The 16750-nt window shown below is 33.5% G+C and overlaps 1 protein-coding gene across 1 annotated transcript in view; it reads right to left on the bottom strand.

The window, feature by feature from the left end:
* Positions 1-389: 389 nt before the first annotated feature.
* RPGRIP1L (RPGRIP1 like) overlaps positions 390-16750 on the bottom strand; it is a 120642-nt gene continuing 104281 nt past the window's right edge. Inside the window, exons 25-28 of the mRNA XM_074211301.1 lie at positions 14817-14901; positions 6279-6412; positions 2936-3079; positions 390-590 (exon numbers count right to left, since the gene is read on the bottom strand). Coding sequence (XP_074067402.1) covers positions 2967-3079; positions 6279-6412; positions 14817-14901 — 332 coding nt within the window. The 3' untranslated portion in view covers positions 390-590; positions 2936-2966. The remainder of the gene's footprint in view (positions 591-2935; positions 3080-6278; positions 6413-14816; positions 14902-16750) is intronic.

Here is a 16750-nt window from a genome sequence, read left to right as displayed (position 1 = left end):
CTACTTCTCAGACCACACTTTCTTCATAACATTCAAAAATTGTTCATGTTTTGTGGTAATGAATGAATAACAGGAACAGTAGAATTTCAATGTGGGTCTTCCTTTATTTGATTAACGATATTCTCCACTTAATTCTTAAAAAACTAATGTAAGTTAAGCAGCAGTAAACCATGGTAATTTAGAAAATGTGTTACTGCAAAGAGTTTAGAGAAAGGTTCCCTACATAAACCACATAGCTAATTATAAAACTTAATTTTTCTCAACTGCTTCTTAAGACAGAGGCTAGGAATGTGATGTTATGGCGAGAGGCAAAATGATGTGAACTTATACAAAAAAAAAGAAAAATCATGTTTGTATTTAGACATGCAAATGAAAGCATAGGCCACAACAAAAGTATTGCATTGTTTATATTTATATCAATTGCTGAGTGATTACAGAAGTGTTACCTTAAGTTGGAATGTCTGTGTAGCTGGGGTCTTCGCTAGCTTCTAAACCTCATCTATGGCTGAGGTTTGGCTGACTCATAAGAAATAACTTTAGAGACTGGACTTTCACTGGAATCTAATAGATGGTGAACATTTCATTGAATGCTGGGATAAAAAAGAGGCAAAAAGATATTCTAATATAAGTTATGAATATCAGTTGACATATTAATGAAAATAGCCTAATCAAATCTAAATATACTGAAAAATATGCCAGCAGATTTTAAATCTGCTACACAAATGAGTGTTTAATTAATTTAGAATATACTGAAGTTGAACATTTCCAAAATAGATCAGGAATATTAGAGATTATATTATAATAAATATGAATAAGATAAAACTAAATATCCGATATAAGCACAAAGTGTAGTATCTAGAAGGAAATGGAGTTGACAAGATTCTGGAATACAGCTTTTCTGATTAAAATTTCCACCTCAGTTCAGAGATCACAAAGAGTCCTTCCTAAGCAAGCTACTTCTCTCTGTGGAAAAGGTATTTAGTTTGGGTTGTAGAGTATTAAAACAATAACACAAACCTCCTGGGAGAATACCACAATAAATGTCCTGAAACCACGCAGTTGATCTTAGTGTATAATAATCTGGCTGTTTTAAATTACTGCAGGGAATATTAAGGTCCTTAATGACAATATAACTGCACGAAGCTAAAGATAGCTAGAAAGAAGGCCAAAAAGATGCACTAAGAGCCAGCCAAAGTGACAACAAACATGTGGCTGTTTACTAGGTTTGGAGCAGTATAGTTTGCAGATGTTTGTGGTCACTTGCAGGTTCCAAAAGAATGAGTTGTTCTGAGGATTTGCAGAGTTTTGATGAGAGAGCAGGGTTTTTCTTTGAGAAGGAAGGCTCTAAGACAGAAAGGCCCAACAATATCGAGCAAAATTTATAGATTTCTGTGGTCAGATCATACTCTATTGGCCTTAAAATGTACATCAACAAATTAATATTGTACGGATGTAATTTCAAATTCTCCTGAAGATGAAGAACCATTATTGAAGCCATCAGAGCACAGATGGTTCAAAGTATATGCAGATATTCATACTTGCATTTTTGCATTATAGCTGCCTTTTTTTTTGCTGTTGAACTGTAATGAATTGTCTCATAATCTATTCCATCTTCTTGCCATTAGCAGGCTTTGAATGTTCACAAATAGGAGCAAAGAACTCATTTTCCAGAGCTTTAATCACACAAAGAGGGAATGCCTAATTCTCTAAATGAAATGGTCTGTGATCACTGAAGCAGAGATTTAATATATCACGGCAAATTAGGTAGATTTTAATAAATTACTTATCTCTCTGAATACTTTACATATGCTTAAAAAGGAACATAGCCTGTTTGCAAACAGTGAAAACCCACAGCCTATAAAATCCTTTGAAGAAAATGACAAATAAAAGAGTAAATTAAAAAATGAAATGCATTATATCCTAGACCTCTAGAGACAATTCTTTTGCAGCATTGATTCACAGCTCCATTAAAAATATCAATTAAATCCTTCATTGAGATTGGTTAAAAGCTAGAAAATTAACTTTCTGAGCTTCTTTTCTAGCCCTAGTTATCCAGATACAACTAAGCATTGTACATGCTTGGTGTAAATTTTAAAATTGATAAAAAGATACTTTCCTGTCTCTTCAGTTCTAACTAAACATGATGGAACCTTAGTCATGCTTTCAATACTTTCATTCTATAAAAAGTTGCCCAGTTTTCAAAATGTAAATTTCTTATACCTGTATCTCTATGTATTCACGAATGTCCCCTCTTTCTATACTACAACCTAAATATCTGATAATAATGTTAGTTGAAGGAGTGAAGTTATTTTTTAAAAAGACCCCCAAAACCCCCCAAGCTTGCAGTAATTTAATAAGTCTTCTGGCTAGTCTCATTCTTTATATTTAATTGATAGAAACTGCATGCATCAAAGAAATGCATACTGAGCTTTAATGTGCATAAAATGGATATTAGCATTTTAAAGAGGAAGATTAACACATTAATCCAAGTAATTTTCATATATTGCTTCTAATAAAATCTTCACAGTAAAAAAACTCTTAATGAGGCTAATCACAGCATTCCATTTAGTTGGGTGATTAGGGATAACATAAAAGTATTTTTTTGGTAAGTTTTCGAAGACATGCTTCTTGCTTATTAAAAAATAAGGAACTGATTTGCCTTCTTGCTCTTCATAGGAAAATATAGAAAATGCAAATGAGTCTTCCTCATGCCATCATGTGGGTATAAATTATTGAAAAGGTACTGGCCACTGTGGAAGGCTGAGACCCTGGGGAACAGCAGTTGTGGGATGAAGGGAATAGAAAAATAAACAAATCAAAAAGTATACAAAACTTTACAACTTCAAACCCAGACTCTGCTGTGCATAAATTATACATTAAATATATGTAGTAATTACAAAAGCCTCATCTAAGAGCTATCGATGGGAACATTTACTCAGGAGAAGGTGATGCCTTAGGAACACTTTCTATGTCTCCAATTCATCTCTGTATTCCTCATAGATAGAGTACAGCGCATGCAAGGCCTCCACTGTTATTTTAAGCTTGCCAATTACTTCACCGTCCACTTGTGCATCAAATACTAGGGAGAAAACAAAATAAAAACAGAAAAATTTCAATTTAATAAGTTTAGTATTTTTAAGTCAGTCAGACTGTGCTATAGAAATGTCTGTCAATTTAAAAATAACTACCTGGGTAAAAGCTGTTTAAATATAAGCTTTGATCTAATTAGGTTTTAGTAAGCCCCAAATTTTACTTACACACACACACACACACACACACACACACACACACACACGTATATATACATACATATATTATTTGGCCTCAAAATATCATGTATATACACATATTTGTAACTGATTCCTATCAATATACACATATTTTTTCAGATTTATGAAAAATCAGTGGATGCAAGACTTCCATCCCTAAATATGGCATTCCCCTTCCTATTATTGCTCAATGACTTTGAAAGAAGTCTTTTATAGTTGACATAGTATTATAACTCCTATAATAAGAGGAATACATTTTAAAAGGGAACAGGATTCAATAACAAAGAAAAAGCTAACCAACTAACACAAATGCCAAAATGGTAAATGATGGCAAAAAAACTTATACAGTTATTAATTTTGAATTGCATGAAAGCATAAACAAAAAATTTTCTCCCCTTTATAGATATTATAGGTGAAAATAGGATATTTAGGACACAAGGATAAAGGAAGAAGGGATCACCACTAAGCTTTCAGGAGAAGTTTTAAAAGTGAAGAACAGCTTCCATCATGCAAATAAAGTACAGCTTTATGGAGTCATTAAAATAAATGTTTTAAATACAATATTTTCTGTTATTTTTACCATTAAATCATACTCCTCTTAATATTAATCTATGTATACTTCCAAATGTATAATACCTAAAATTTATCTATTTATTATTGCTCCTAAAAAAATGTCCCAAGCTAAAGAAGGCATGGGAGGGAATAAAAAGAAAGGCAAAAAAAGGATCCCAGTCCTCTTCTTACTCCTTTCCATTAAGAAACAACAAAAGGAACAAAGTTTCATCAATAAAAATTCAAATGTAGAGATATCCCATAGAAGGGAAAAATGAGTATAGACTGTTTTTATTTGCAAAGTTCAAGCTATCAACAAAAGGTACCATTTAGTCAACTGGAATCATCAAAACTCATATGAGTGTATTTTAAAAATAATCTTATAAGTTGGTCTGATCATGATGTGTAAACATTTGGCTGTAAGTAAAACTGACCCAGGACAGATATCTTTCTGGTTGAAACATGTACATTTTTTTATAGGTTCAGTTTACTTTGGTAAATGAAATCAGAAATAAAACCTGTCCCTTCCTGCCCCCAGTCATAACTCTAGCTTGGTGCTACTTAAGATTTTAAAACGAGTATTTTTATTTACAACATGTAATTCCATCAATTTAGCTCACAGAGAAAGAGAGGAAAATCAGCATTTATCAAGTACTTATGAGCTAGATACCCTGTAAATACTGGTCCCAGTTCTCAAGGAGCTCCCATTAGAGCAATGGCAACAATATTCCAACGACTATGAATACTCAGTAGTGGTACTGGGCAAATGGGAAAAAATCTGGGAGAGAAAGTGAATTTGAGGGTGGGTTGGGTAGTGGAGAACCCATAAAAGCCTCTTGTGAAAGACTGACTTAAGGTGAGTGCTGAGGGAAGCCAGGAAAAAGCCAGGAAGCAGAAATATTCCAGACCTGAAAACACTCAATGAAAAGGCATTGAATCAGGAGAGGGAGGAACAACAAGGAGGCCAGGGGCACTGAATTACAGACTATGGGGAGGGGATTAGAGAAAAGCAGGAGAGGGTGAGGTTCGTTAGGGATATAAAACCAAACAGTGGATTAGATATTTGATTCTGGTGATAACATTGGGTTTTATTAAGGAGGGAGATGACATGGTTAGACCTGCACTTTAGGAAGATCACTTTGGCAGCTGAGTGGAGCATGCACTGAAGTGGGGGAGAGGTTATTAGATGAGACTTGGCAATAGATTGGATATAGATGGTGTGATGAGAGTGCGCAACTGAGGATGATGCAAAGATTGTGAGCTTGTTTTATCAGAAAGATGTTGCCCTCAACAGTAAAGAAAAGTTTGGGAGAGGGGAGAGTTTTTGGGGAAACGTAAGCCTTGTTTCCTATATGCTGAGTTTGAGATGTCTATAGGGTATTCAACTGGAGATGTATAGCATACATTTAAGAGATGTGTGATCAGAGGTCAGAAGAGAGGTTAGATATGAGAATTAATTGTGCAGAGATGATTACTGAAGTCATGGTCATTGACAAGATTACTAAAACAACAAATAAGAATAAGGGAAGAAGGCTAGCACAATTTTTGAGGGATACTGAGGGTAAGCTTAGGCTCATTCAAAAGAGCCTAAGAAGGAGTGGTCAGACAGGCAGGAGAGCCAGGAGAGAAACACTGTCATGAAGACCTAGAGAAAAAATGTCAAGGAGAAGAGGGTGAGTGATATTTTTAAACTGCAGAGGTGAAGAAGAATGAGAACTGAGGAAAAAAACTAGATTTGGCAATGAAGTAGTTGGTAACTTTGGAGAAAGCAGTTTCAGTTGAATTATGAGGATTAGAAGTTAGACTGTAGAAGAGAGTGGGAGAATTGAAAGTAGTGGTATTGATTTTAATAAACTCCTGAGTCAAGAAAAGAATTTTTTTTTTTTTTTTTAGTTTTTGCAAGGCAGTGGGGTTAAGTGGCTTGCCCAAGGCCACACAGCTAGGTAATTATTAAGTGTTTGAGACTGGACTTGAACTCAGGTACTCCTGACTCCAAGGCCGGTGCTCTATCCACTGTGCCACCTAGCTGCCCCAAGAAAAGAAATTTAACAAATTTTAAGAGATATCCGCTCATGTCTTTTTAATTTCAGTTGATGGAGTTTTGAAGTATGAAGGCATACTCAAAAGGAAGAGTCTTCAAGGGAACTTTTCTTAACCAAGGCCAATATACTTAGGGAAAGTGTTTTAGCTGGAAGTTATGCCTGAAAAAGATTAAGTTTTCCATAAACTAATTGTTAAGACAAAATCTAAAAAGAAGTTTTTCTATTAAGTTTTTCACCATATTATTCATTAAACATTCAATAATTCCTTATGAAGCCAAATAATTTTCATAGGAAAGGAAAGAAACCCTCAGAACTGGATAAAGTTTGGACTTAGCCAAGAAAATATTCCAAAATATAGGTCAGAATTTAAATATTATCAATGACTAAAAAAATTGTGCCATATCTCTATACTTACCATCAATATTTTGCTCAATAATGTCTTTTTTTTTCTGAAATATTTCGACGATACTGACATGGGAAATGCCAATATCTTCACACTCAAGATCCTGTTCATCCTCTGGAGGATCACTTACCACAGTGAATCGTATACTAAGAAAAAAAGAGAAAAATCACCAAAAAGAGCAGTTACTTTTTTTTTTGTAAGGCAAACGGGGTTAAATGGCTTGCCCAAGGCCACACAGCTAGGTAATTATTATGTGTCTGAGACCAGATTTGAACCCAGGTACTGCTGACTCCAGGGCCAGTGCTTTATCCACTACGCCACCTAGTCGCCAAGGGCAGTTACTTTTAATCACTTACAGTCAAAACTCTGGAATGAACTTAAATAAAAAGATTCTAAGTCTCTATATCATATTAAAAAGAATGTTACTTTCATATGAATGGTGATGTCAACTATTCAAATTTTATTATGATATACAATTCCTGAATGCACGGTTATCCACTTTGCTAAGTTTTGTTGCATACATCTTTAGGAACTTGGGAAACTAGTATGCAAATAAGATTGGTAAATTCAATACTTTACATACATAGAGTAACATTAGTTAAAATGCTATCTCCTTTTTCAGCCTACAAAGATTAAAGTGAATCAGGACTATGGAAGTTAGTTCATGATGCTCTAAAAATTCAAAAGGTTTCAACATAACTTTAGCATAGTGTAATACACTTTAACTTATAGAGTCTTAAAAATGAGTGACAAATACTTTTGGCATCACTCTGAATCACACTAAATGAATGATGTACTCTGAGTCAACAACTATACAAAAGATGTATATATATATTACTCCAGCAATTTTAAACTTTAGATTATGGTATCTAAGTTTAATTTTACTTTTAAACACATGCTCAGATGGAGCTGATTTGAATTAGTGGCTTGTACTGAAGCCAAACACTCTTAAATTGACCAAATTATGGAAATCTACATCTTGGCAGGATAGTTTAAACCGTGGATACCTATAAATTTTACCATTTTCAATTTTTCAACAAGTATTATATAAAATCAGAAACAACTGCAACACACACAATCTAGGTTGCTGAGAAATAATACTTTAAAGAAATAAATTTTACCCATTCACCTACAAGCATTAGTAAACTAGGCAAAGTTTTTAATTCTCAGCCAATTATCTTACAATAAATATATAACATTTCATTCTTTTCCTAAAGAGCCTGATTTAGTTCCCAACAAACATTTACAGAAAATTTGGAATCTCTTAAGCCAAAACTATAAAGACCACTCCATAACCTTTCTGTCTCTGTCTCTCTTATACTTCCCCTCCTTCAACTATGAAGGATAGAGGTTTAGGCCTGCAGTGCATAAACCTAATATTTCTGCCTGAAAGTACATCTGTTAAAATATACTTTTTTTTAAAAACAGTAGATTTCAGAATAGAGTTTCTATTGAAATTCAGTGAAATATATTTCAAAATAATAGTTTTCATTTATTTATTTTTTAACAAGGCAATGGGGTTAAGTGACTTGCCCAAGGTCACACAGCTAGGTAATTATTAAGTGTCTGAGGCTGAATTTGAACTCAGGTCCTGATGAATCCAGGGTCGGTGCTCTATCTACTCTGCCACCTAGCCGCCCCAATAGTTTTTTTCAAAGAACATCATGACCACTGATTATTTTACTCTGACAGATCACCAGTGGGAAATGAAATTATTAACAAGAAATATGCTTGGAAGAGAAGAAATTAAAATAGGGATATCTAGAAGTATTCTTTATAAATAACAATGAAAAAATATAGTAGCTATACCATGATAAAAAAGATAAATTTTATATTCATATAGCACCATCTACCCTAAGAACTCTTACATAGCATTTTACAGATGTTAAATTTCATCTCCTTTTAAAATATGGGAAATTTTGACATACAGAGAGGGAAAATGACCTCCAAAAGACTAGTGAGATGATAAAAATCTTAAAATGCAGTATTTCTGGCTTTGAGTTTTATAAAATTTATATCATCTCAATGAAAATTATTTGAAATTTCACAAATATGAAACTAGAAAATGATAAGATTTAACTAAGAAAAGAGGATTGAATGTTAAAGAATTTAGCAAAAACTACAAAAGAATAGCACTTAGATATGCATTTACATCTCAACACAAAATACATAAACATACATACATATACATACATATGCATCATCGTAGTCATCATCATCAAACTATGTACTAGTAATATGAAGAGAGATTAAATGTGTTTTCTAACCTTTGAAGAAGTAATAATTGAGTTAGAGCAACCAAAGTTTCTTGTAAAAAGATGAATAATAACACAAAGTGCATGGGGCTATGAGAAGAGTGAGTCTTTAGGAGGAAAGAAGGATAGACAGCTTCTTAGAAAAATTGTCTCTTTGGATATTAGAAGAGAAGAGAGGGAATAAAGGGATAAAGAATAGGACGAGGTAAATGAGAGTAAAACTAGGGGGCAGGAAAGATAAGGGAAAGAACTAAACATCAGAGTTGGACAGAAAGGAGAGAGAGTAGGGGAGAAGAAAAAAAATAGACTTTCCCTATATATGTCATTATATGAAGATAATTATTTAACGTAGCTTTTTCAGTTATTGTCCTAAACTTTTTTTTTCTTAGAAAGATTTTATTTATTTTGAGTTTTACCATTCCCCCCCTAATCTTGGTCCCCCCCCACATAGAAGGCAGTCTGTTAGTCTTTACATTGTTTCCATGGTATACATTGATCTAAGTTGAATGTGATGAGAGATAAATCATATCCTTAAGGAAAAAAAGTATAAGAGCAAAATTGCATATTACGATATCAGATTTTTTTAAAAATTGAAGGTTAATAGTCTTTGGTCTTTGTTCAAACTCCACAATTCTTTCTCTGGATACAGATTGCATTCTCCAGTGCAGATAGACCAAAATTGTCCCTGATTGTTGCACTGATGAGATGAGCAAGTTCATCAAGGTTGTTTATCAATCCCATGTTGCTATTAGGGTGTAGAATGTTTTTCTGGTTCTGCTCATCTTGCTCAGCATCAGCTCATGCAAATCCTTCCAGGCTTCCCTGAATTCCCATCCTTCCTGGTTTCTAATAGAACAATAGTGTTCCATGACATACATATACCAGTTTGTTAAGCCATTCCCCAATTGAAGGACATTTACTTAATTTCCAATTCTTTGCCAACACAGAGTTGCTATGAATATTTTTATACAAGTGATGTTTTTACCCTTTTTCATCATCTCTTCAGGGTATAGACCCAGTAGTGGTATTGCTGGATCAAAGGGTATGCACATTTTTATTGCCCTTTGGTCATAATTCCAAATTCCTCTTCAGAAAGGCTGGATAAGTTCACAGCTCCAACAACAATGTAATAGTGTCCCAGATTTCTCACAACTCTTCCAACATTGATCCTTGTCCTTTCTGGTCATATTGGCCAGTCTGAAAGGTATGAGGTGGTACCTTAGAGACGCTTTTTGTACTTCTCTAAAAAGTAATGATTTAGAACAGTTTCTCATATGACTATGTATTGCTTTGTTTCCTCAGCTGTAAATTGCCTGTGAACATCCTTTGACCATTTGTCAATTGGGGAATGGCTTGTTTTTTATGAAAATTTGACTCAGTTCTCTGTACATTTTAGAAATGAGTCCTTTGTTAGAAATACTAGTTGTAAAAAATTGTTTCCCAATTTACTACATTTCTTTTGATCTTGGTTACAGTGGTTTTGTCTGTGCAAAACCTTTTTAATTTAATGTAATAAAATTATCTAGTTTGTTTTTAATGGTGTTCTCCATCTCTTCTTTGGTCATAAACTGCTTCCCTTTCTATAGATCTGACAAGTAAACTACTCCTTGATCTTCTAGTTTGCTTATAATGTTTTTTTTTTATGCCTAAATCCTGTATCTGTTTTGATCTTATTTTGGTATAGGGTATGAGGTGTTGGTCTAATTCAAGTTTCTTCCATACTAACTTCCAATTTTCCTAATAGTTTTTATTGAAGAGAGAGTTTTTATTCTAATAGCTGGGCTCTTTGGGTTTATTAAACAACAGATTACTATAATCATTTCCTGCTATTGTACCTAGTCTATTCCACTGATCCACCACACTATTTCTTAGACAATATCAGACAGTTTTGATGACTGCTGCTTATTGTCCTGAACTTTTAAAAGAAAATGGAAGTCTACTGATGTGTTATACACTTTCTATCTTGCACAGCAAATGTTAATGAATATTAGTCACAAAAATATAGGAATTGAAGGAAAAATATATACAAATCAATTTTGATAATATACTTTTGAAAAGTATTTGTATACTTGTGAATATATGTCGGTACAAGATAAACCAACAAAACAGAATTTATTAATTATAGTAACAAGGTAGCCTCTGTTTTGATTAGATAGATCTTACAACTCTAGTTTTTCAAGTTATCATTACTGTAGGAATTACTAGGGAAAGGAAGAAGAATGGAGAAAACTATATCATTACTATATATAAATATCACTGTCACTGAAAACTAATTTTTAGAATATAAATAGAATTTTAAAGAATACTGTAAAGTAGCTTAAAGAAGTCAAGGTATTAATTTTAACAATTGCCTTTAGAAAGTGTTAAAATATAAACTTTTATCTTTATAAAAAATGATATTGTCCACTAGAGAAGCTGAGTTTAAAATATCTTATCATGAAATGGTAAGAATAAATCACAGAGCTAGCATTCCCTAGATCTAATCCAAGTCTGACTGAAGCTTGTTATATGATATCGAACAAGGTATTTTGTTTCCCTGATACTGCCCTTAGTTTTTATGTTAAAACAAAACAAAAAAAATTGCTTGTGTCTCTATGGAATATTTGAAGAACTACTTAATAGTAATGTCCTCCCAGGACCTTCTCAAAGGAACTCTGAGATAAAAGTCATTATAGTTATAATGGAAACAGTTTTTACTACTCTAACTACCTCCTACCCTGCCCTCCCTCTCCCAATAGGTCTTTTGAGAAAAGAGAAGTTCAAGGTAAGGAAAAAAAAAATCTGTCCTTATAATTTTTTTTTTTTAATTTTTGAGGCTGTGTCTCCCTATCTTGCCCAGGCTGTAAGTAGAGTTGCCATGTAATAGGACAAATACCAATGTGTTTTTCACTGAGGTTGTGACATGCTCTATTTTTCCCACCTGGGCTGGTTTCACCCTTCCTCAGGTATCAACTTGGTGATAGGCACTCTGTTCAACAGAGCTTACAATATTGCTGCTAGATTTATTGCAGACACATGATAAATGACCCTACTGGACTGTGGAATTCCTAAACTCACGAGACACCAGATTCAGTCTCCTTAGGAGCAGAGATTAAAGGAAGGCATAACCCTACCTAGCTAAAAATTATGATGAGAAAAAAATCACCTCAGATGAAGTGCTGCTAATAATATTAAAATTACAAAAACAAAAAACACTAATAGGTAGATAAAACTGTATTTTAGTACAGTCTAGAGTTCTGCCATTTGAATAAAGGATGGACCAGAGAGGACCCAGATCAAACAATGATATGTAAACCAGTATTTTTTTTGGTAACATGATTAAATATTTATCCTTCAACTCTTTAGTGAGTGGACAATCTGAAACAGTGGGAACATCAGAAGAAATGGTGATGGTAGAAAAATGATTTTAAAAATTACTCGTAGTAAAGATGTAAAAGAGATCCTTACAGAAAAAGAGAATGCAAGATATTCCTTAGCTGGATTTCACTATTTCACTTTCTCAAAAAGTGAAACTAAGGCATTAAAATATAGCCTGCATTCTTCAAGAAATGGTTAATTCTGAGATACCCTTCTTTACTCAGAGGATAATGCTCTTCTTACTTGGAAACTCACTTGAAAATACTAATTGTCAATATTCACTTCAAATGAATAGCTAGTGTACACAATAAGACACATTTCTGACAAGCCCAAAATGTAAATTCATTTTGTTTGGCTATGCACATTTTTTTTTTGCAAAGGTTTGTGTTCCTTTTCTTCTTAGTATTGTAGAGAGGGAGAAAAAAATTTAGAATTGAAAAAAAAGTAGAGTGAACTGTCAGAAAAAAATGGGCAGCCATTAGCTAGTTTCTTCTAACCACTGCTCCCTTAATCTTCTCACCTTATCAGTCACCCCATCTCTTAGTTCCTTCCTTGCTGGGAAAGAGATTTGTATTCCTAACTGAATATGTATATGTATGTTCTTCCCTCTTTGAATCAATTTGTATGAGAATGTGGTTCAAGCACTGCCAATCTCCTTCACCCTCCTTTCCTCCCCTCCCCGTTTTTTTCCCCCATTATAAAAAAACTCTGCAATTCTCTTTTAGATGATAGTTTTCTCCATTCTTCTTCCTTTCCCTAGTACATCCCTCTTTCTCAGATTTCCTGCCATTTACTTTTGCGATCATGTCAATACTCATACCAATGAACTCTTAAGTAGACCAATGAACTAATTGACTCCAATCATTTTCAAATTATCTATATTCAATATATTCTCTAGGTTAGTTTTTCCTCCCAGTGTGCTAGGTTCATAAGATTTCTTCTATTTTTTTCATTCTTTTGTTTTGTTTTAGTGTTTCTTATCTCATAAGAGTTCTTAGTTTCCATTTTATCAATTCTAATTTTTAGGGAATTATTTTTCTTCATTGTTTTTGTATCTTTTTTGCCATTTAAATAATTCTGATTTTTAAGGAGCTATTTTCTTATTTCTTGTGTCTTGTTTAATAGGCTATTCTCTTTTCAGAAAGTTTTTATATCATTCTCATTTCTTCCATTTTTTTCCTACTGCTATTTTTTGATTTTTAAAAGTTGTTTTTTTGTTGTTATTCTTTTTTTAATCTCTCTTAGCTGTTCCAGGAATTCTTGTTAGGCTTGTGTCCAACCCACATTTTTTTTTTTGACACTGTTTGGAGATGCCATGTCATTACCTTTTTCTGAGTTTGTCCTGTGCTTCTGTCACCACAGCAACTTTTAATGTTTTCAGTGCTTCCAAGGAGGGGCATTCAGGTTCAGGAAGGTTCAAATCTTCCAAGTCTTTGCCCAGGTAAGACCCCCTACTCCCTCATAACCACAATTCCTCTCAACCCTGGAACTGGGACTCAGACTTGGATAATGGGCAATGTGGTTGCCAGATGGCACCAATCTCTTTCTGATCATGTATTCAATCCTCTCACTATCTCTGGGCATTGACAGATCCAGGTAGTACAAATTCTGCTGACACTGCTTCTTAGATCCACAGCTGAAATCACAGTCTCTGTGCTCCTGTTCAGATACCAACATCAGGACCACAGTTCTCTCCTTCTGCCTTTCTAAGTTTTCCTGAGCTAAAAAATGTCTCAGCTTGACCTCTCATGATTATGCTGCTTTAGAATTCAATATAACATATTATTATTATTATTATTATTATTATTGCAAGGGAATGGGGTTAAATGACTTGTTCAGGGTCACACAGCTAAGCATTAAAAGTCTGAGGATGGATCTGAACTCAGATCCTCCTGATTCCATGGTCTGTGACATGTTATTTTAAAGTTGTATAGAGGAATGTTAAGAGAATTCAGTCAGAATACTCTCTTTACTCTGCCATCTTGATTTTGTTTCTTCATCAGCTTCTTTCTAAATTATCAAGTAGGATCTATTTTTGACAAAGAAACACAAAAGATTTGCAAGCTTTTCTTCTTACACTATTTGTATTTAATTACGTTATATATATTTGTATTTATTCAATTTACATCACATGTATTCATATATGTATTTGCTATCTCTTCCATTTGACTATAACCTCCTAATGAGAAGAGATAGTTTTACTCATTATACTTGCACTCCCAGTTCCTTGCACCGTACCTGATGGAGTAAATCCTCGCTAAATACTAGTTGACTGATTGACTGATTGACTGATTGATTGAAGGCTCTATCACCAATAGAGATCAACAATCAACAAAGAGAGCAAGAGTGACACAATTGTACATTCTCATTCCTTGGCAGCCAGAGATGGATTAAGTCCATACAGGTTTAGGGGCAGCATTCAGTTAATCACTACTTAAAACTCCACATATTTTAGCCCTTATATAACTGAACAAAAGTTTATTAAGTTCTTCTATGTATTTATTAAGATGATAAAACTTAACCCCTGTCCTCAAGGAGCTTCTAAAGATATATACTCAAACAACTATTTAAGTACAAATAAATTTTAAGTACAAAACTTCATTAACAAAACCAGTAAAATGTAATTATTAAAATCACCTTGTGTTTACATTGAACCAAAACTAGGAGTTTTTAATTTCAGTTAGAAAGATTCATTTCCCCTAGAATTGACAAAAGAGATTTCATAATTTTATGTTAAATATGATTATAAGATATAGCTTTCAAATACTTCAATAATATTATGGAAAGAAAATGTATTATATTATTCAATAATAAAACAAAAAAATAGAAGTTAAAAATTACTTGGCAACATGATTGACGCAAAAATAATAGCCAAGCCTACAAATATGAACGCACATTATATTAGCAACCTAGAGTAATTGAATAACTCTAAAGGTACCTTCCATTAGGCATCTCTGGTCTTTGTAATATAGTCTTTAGAGACTCTCTTCTTGCTTGGTTGGTTTCTTTATCCACATATAACACTACAAGAGAATAAAACTGCAATCAAAAACCACTCAGGGATGTATGTTAATATTTGCCCATTTCTGTGTTTTTATAAATGTTTATTTTTAAAGAGACACATGATAAAAGCAAGTTGTTACAATATACTTGGAAAAAGAAGGCAGCTCTGGAAACCAGAATCAAATCTGAATAGTCATGTGATCTAATGTCATGTCACTGGCAGGTTTATGTGCACACTGTCAGAAAAGATACAAGCAACATCTAAGTGTGCCACATTGCTGTCATTGCCTGTTAATGGCACTGGCAGTCATGGTGGTAAAAGCCAGCGGCCTTTATTGCTTTGTATTTGAGGGGATTTACTGCATTTTCTTGCACCCAAGAAGTGAGTGATAATGATAATGTATGGCAGAGTGCTTGTCTTTTCTGACAGGCTCAGTAATTTAATCCTCCTTTTCTGCCACAACAGGCAATAACAGAGGCATCTAGTGCAGTAGGTTGAGGAAATCCAAGGGCTGACGTTTACTAAGGGTGGGAGTAAGGGGAGAAACAAAACAAAACAAAAGGGATGGGGGAATGGAGTGAAAGAAGATTTTTTTTTTTTATCATTTAGGGGTTAGTCTTTTTAAAAAAAATATCACTGTGACAAATCTAAACTTCAATCAAGACGATTAGGAGAGATGATTTATTTTATAAATATTTATTCCATCAATAATTTGGGAAGATAAAAAAAGTGCTATTGTTTAGATTTATGAACCTGATAATTTTTTCACCTCAATTGAGTACTCAATTCCCAGAAAGCTTTCAATTTGTGTTTCCACCTTTAAAGATATTTTTCTGACACTAATTTGGAGGAAAAGGTTTCCCTATAACCAAAAATGGTAAATTAGAGATTTCTTCTGATCAAAGGCAAATGAACATTCTAGAGATATAGGATAATTCTAAAGGAAGATCTGTTTTTGTTCTAAAGGCAGATTTGTTCTCCATTAGGAGAAAATAAACTTTGTTACTGAGAATTTTTTTCCCTAGGCAATATAATTTTTATTTCAAATTGTGCTGTTGTCCATCAGTTTCATGGTGTATGAAAGGAAGTAAATGGAAGTCACTTAAAGCATCCTAGATAACCAACGTCAAATAGCCTCAGTAGCATGTAAACAATTGTTTTTAAGATAAAAGACTTTATATATCTCTATGAATAAATGTGAAAGGTAGAAAACCTATCTGAAAGCTTTTTTTTTTTACAAAAACACCTTGAGAAACAGTTGCATTACCTTAACAAGGATGAACTACAAAAGAGTAAATAAACTTTCAAAAATTATATTTCTAAATTAATTCCTAATATATAGACTGACAGGCCTGAGCTACAGAACTCCAAATTCTGTTTAGTATCTCTGAGATGAGCAAGTAAAACTCACAACAGAGTTGGGATTTATGAAATCAGTGGAATAAATAGGATACCTAAAGTCCATAATTCTGGCTTATGTGATGCATTCTGAATTATTCTGGCCACTTCCTTGTGCTACTTTCCTCTCAGTTTTCTGATTTCTAAAATGGGAAAAATGTAAATGGCCAGTTTTAGAGGATTACTAAAAAAGAATAACTGGTAAGAATGAACAATAACCAATATCTATGGTTTCAAAGTTTTTTTGTAAATAGAAATACAGAATTTTAAAACAATGCTCTACTTATCCACTTGTTACTTATGTTATTTTTTAAAAATTTTTTCAAGGCAATGAGGTTATGTGACTTGCCCAAGATCACACAATTAAGTATTAAGTGTCTGAGGTCAGATTTGAACTCAAGACTCCTGACTTCAAGGCTGGTGCTCTATTTACTGCCATCTAGCTTCCCCTTGATTATTTTCACACATGC

The sequence above is a fragment of the Macrotis lagotis genome, chromosome 1, assembly GCF_037893015.1.
Source record: "Macrotis lagotis isolate mMagLag1 chromosome 1, bilby.v1.9.chrom.fasta, whole genome shotgun sequence".
Classification (NCBI taxonomy): Eukaryota; Metazoa; Chordata; class Mammalia; order Peramelemorphia; family Peramelidae; genus Macrotis; species Macrotis lagotis.
Note: the sequence above shows the minus strand (reverse complement) of the source record. Positions and strands in the feature narration are given on the sequence as shown.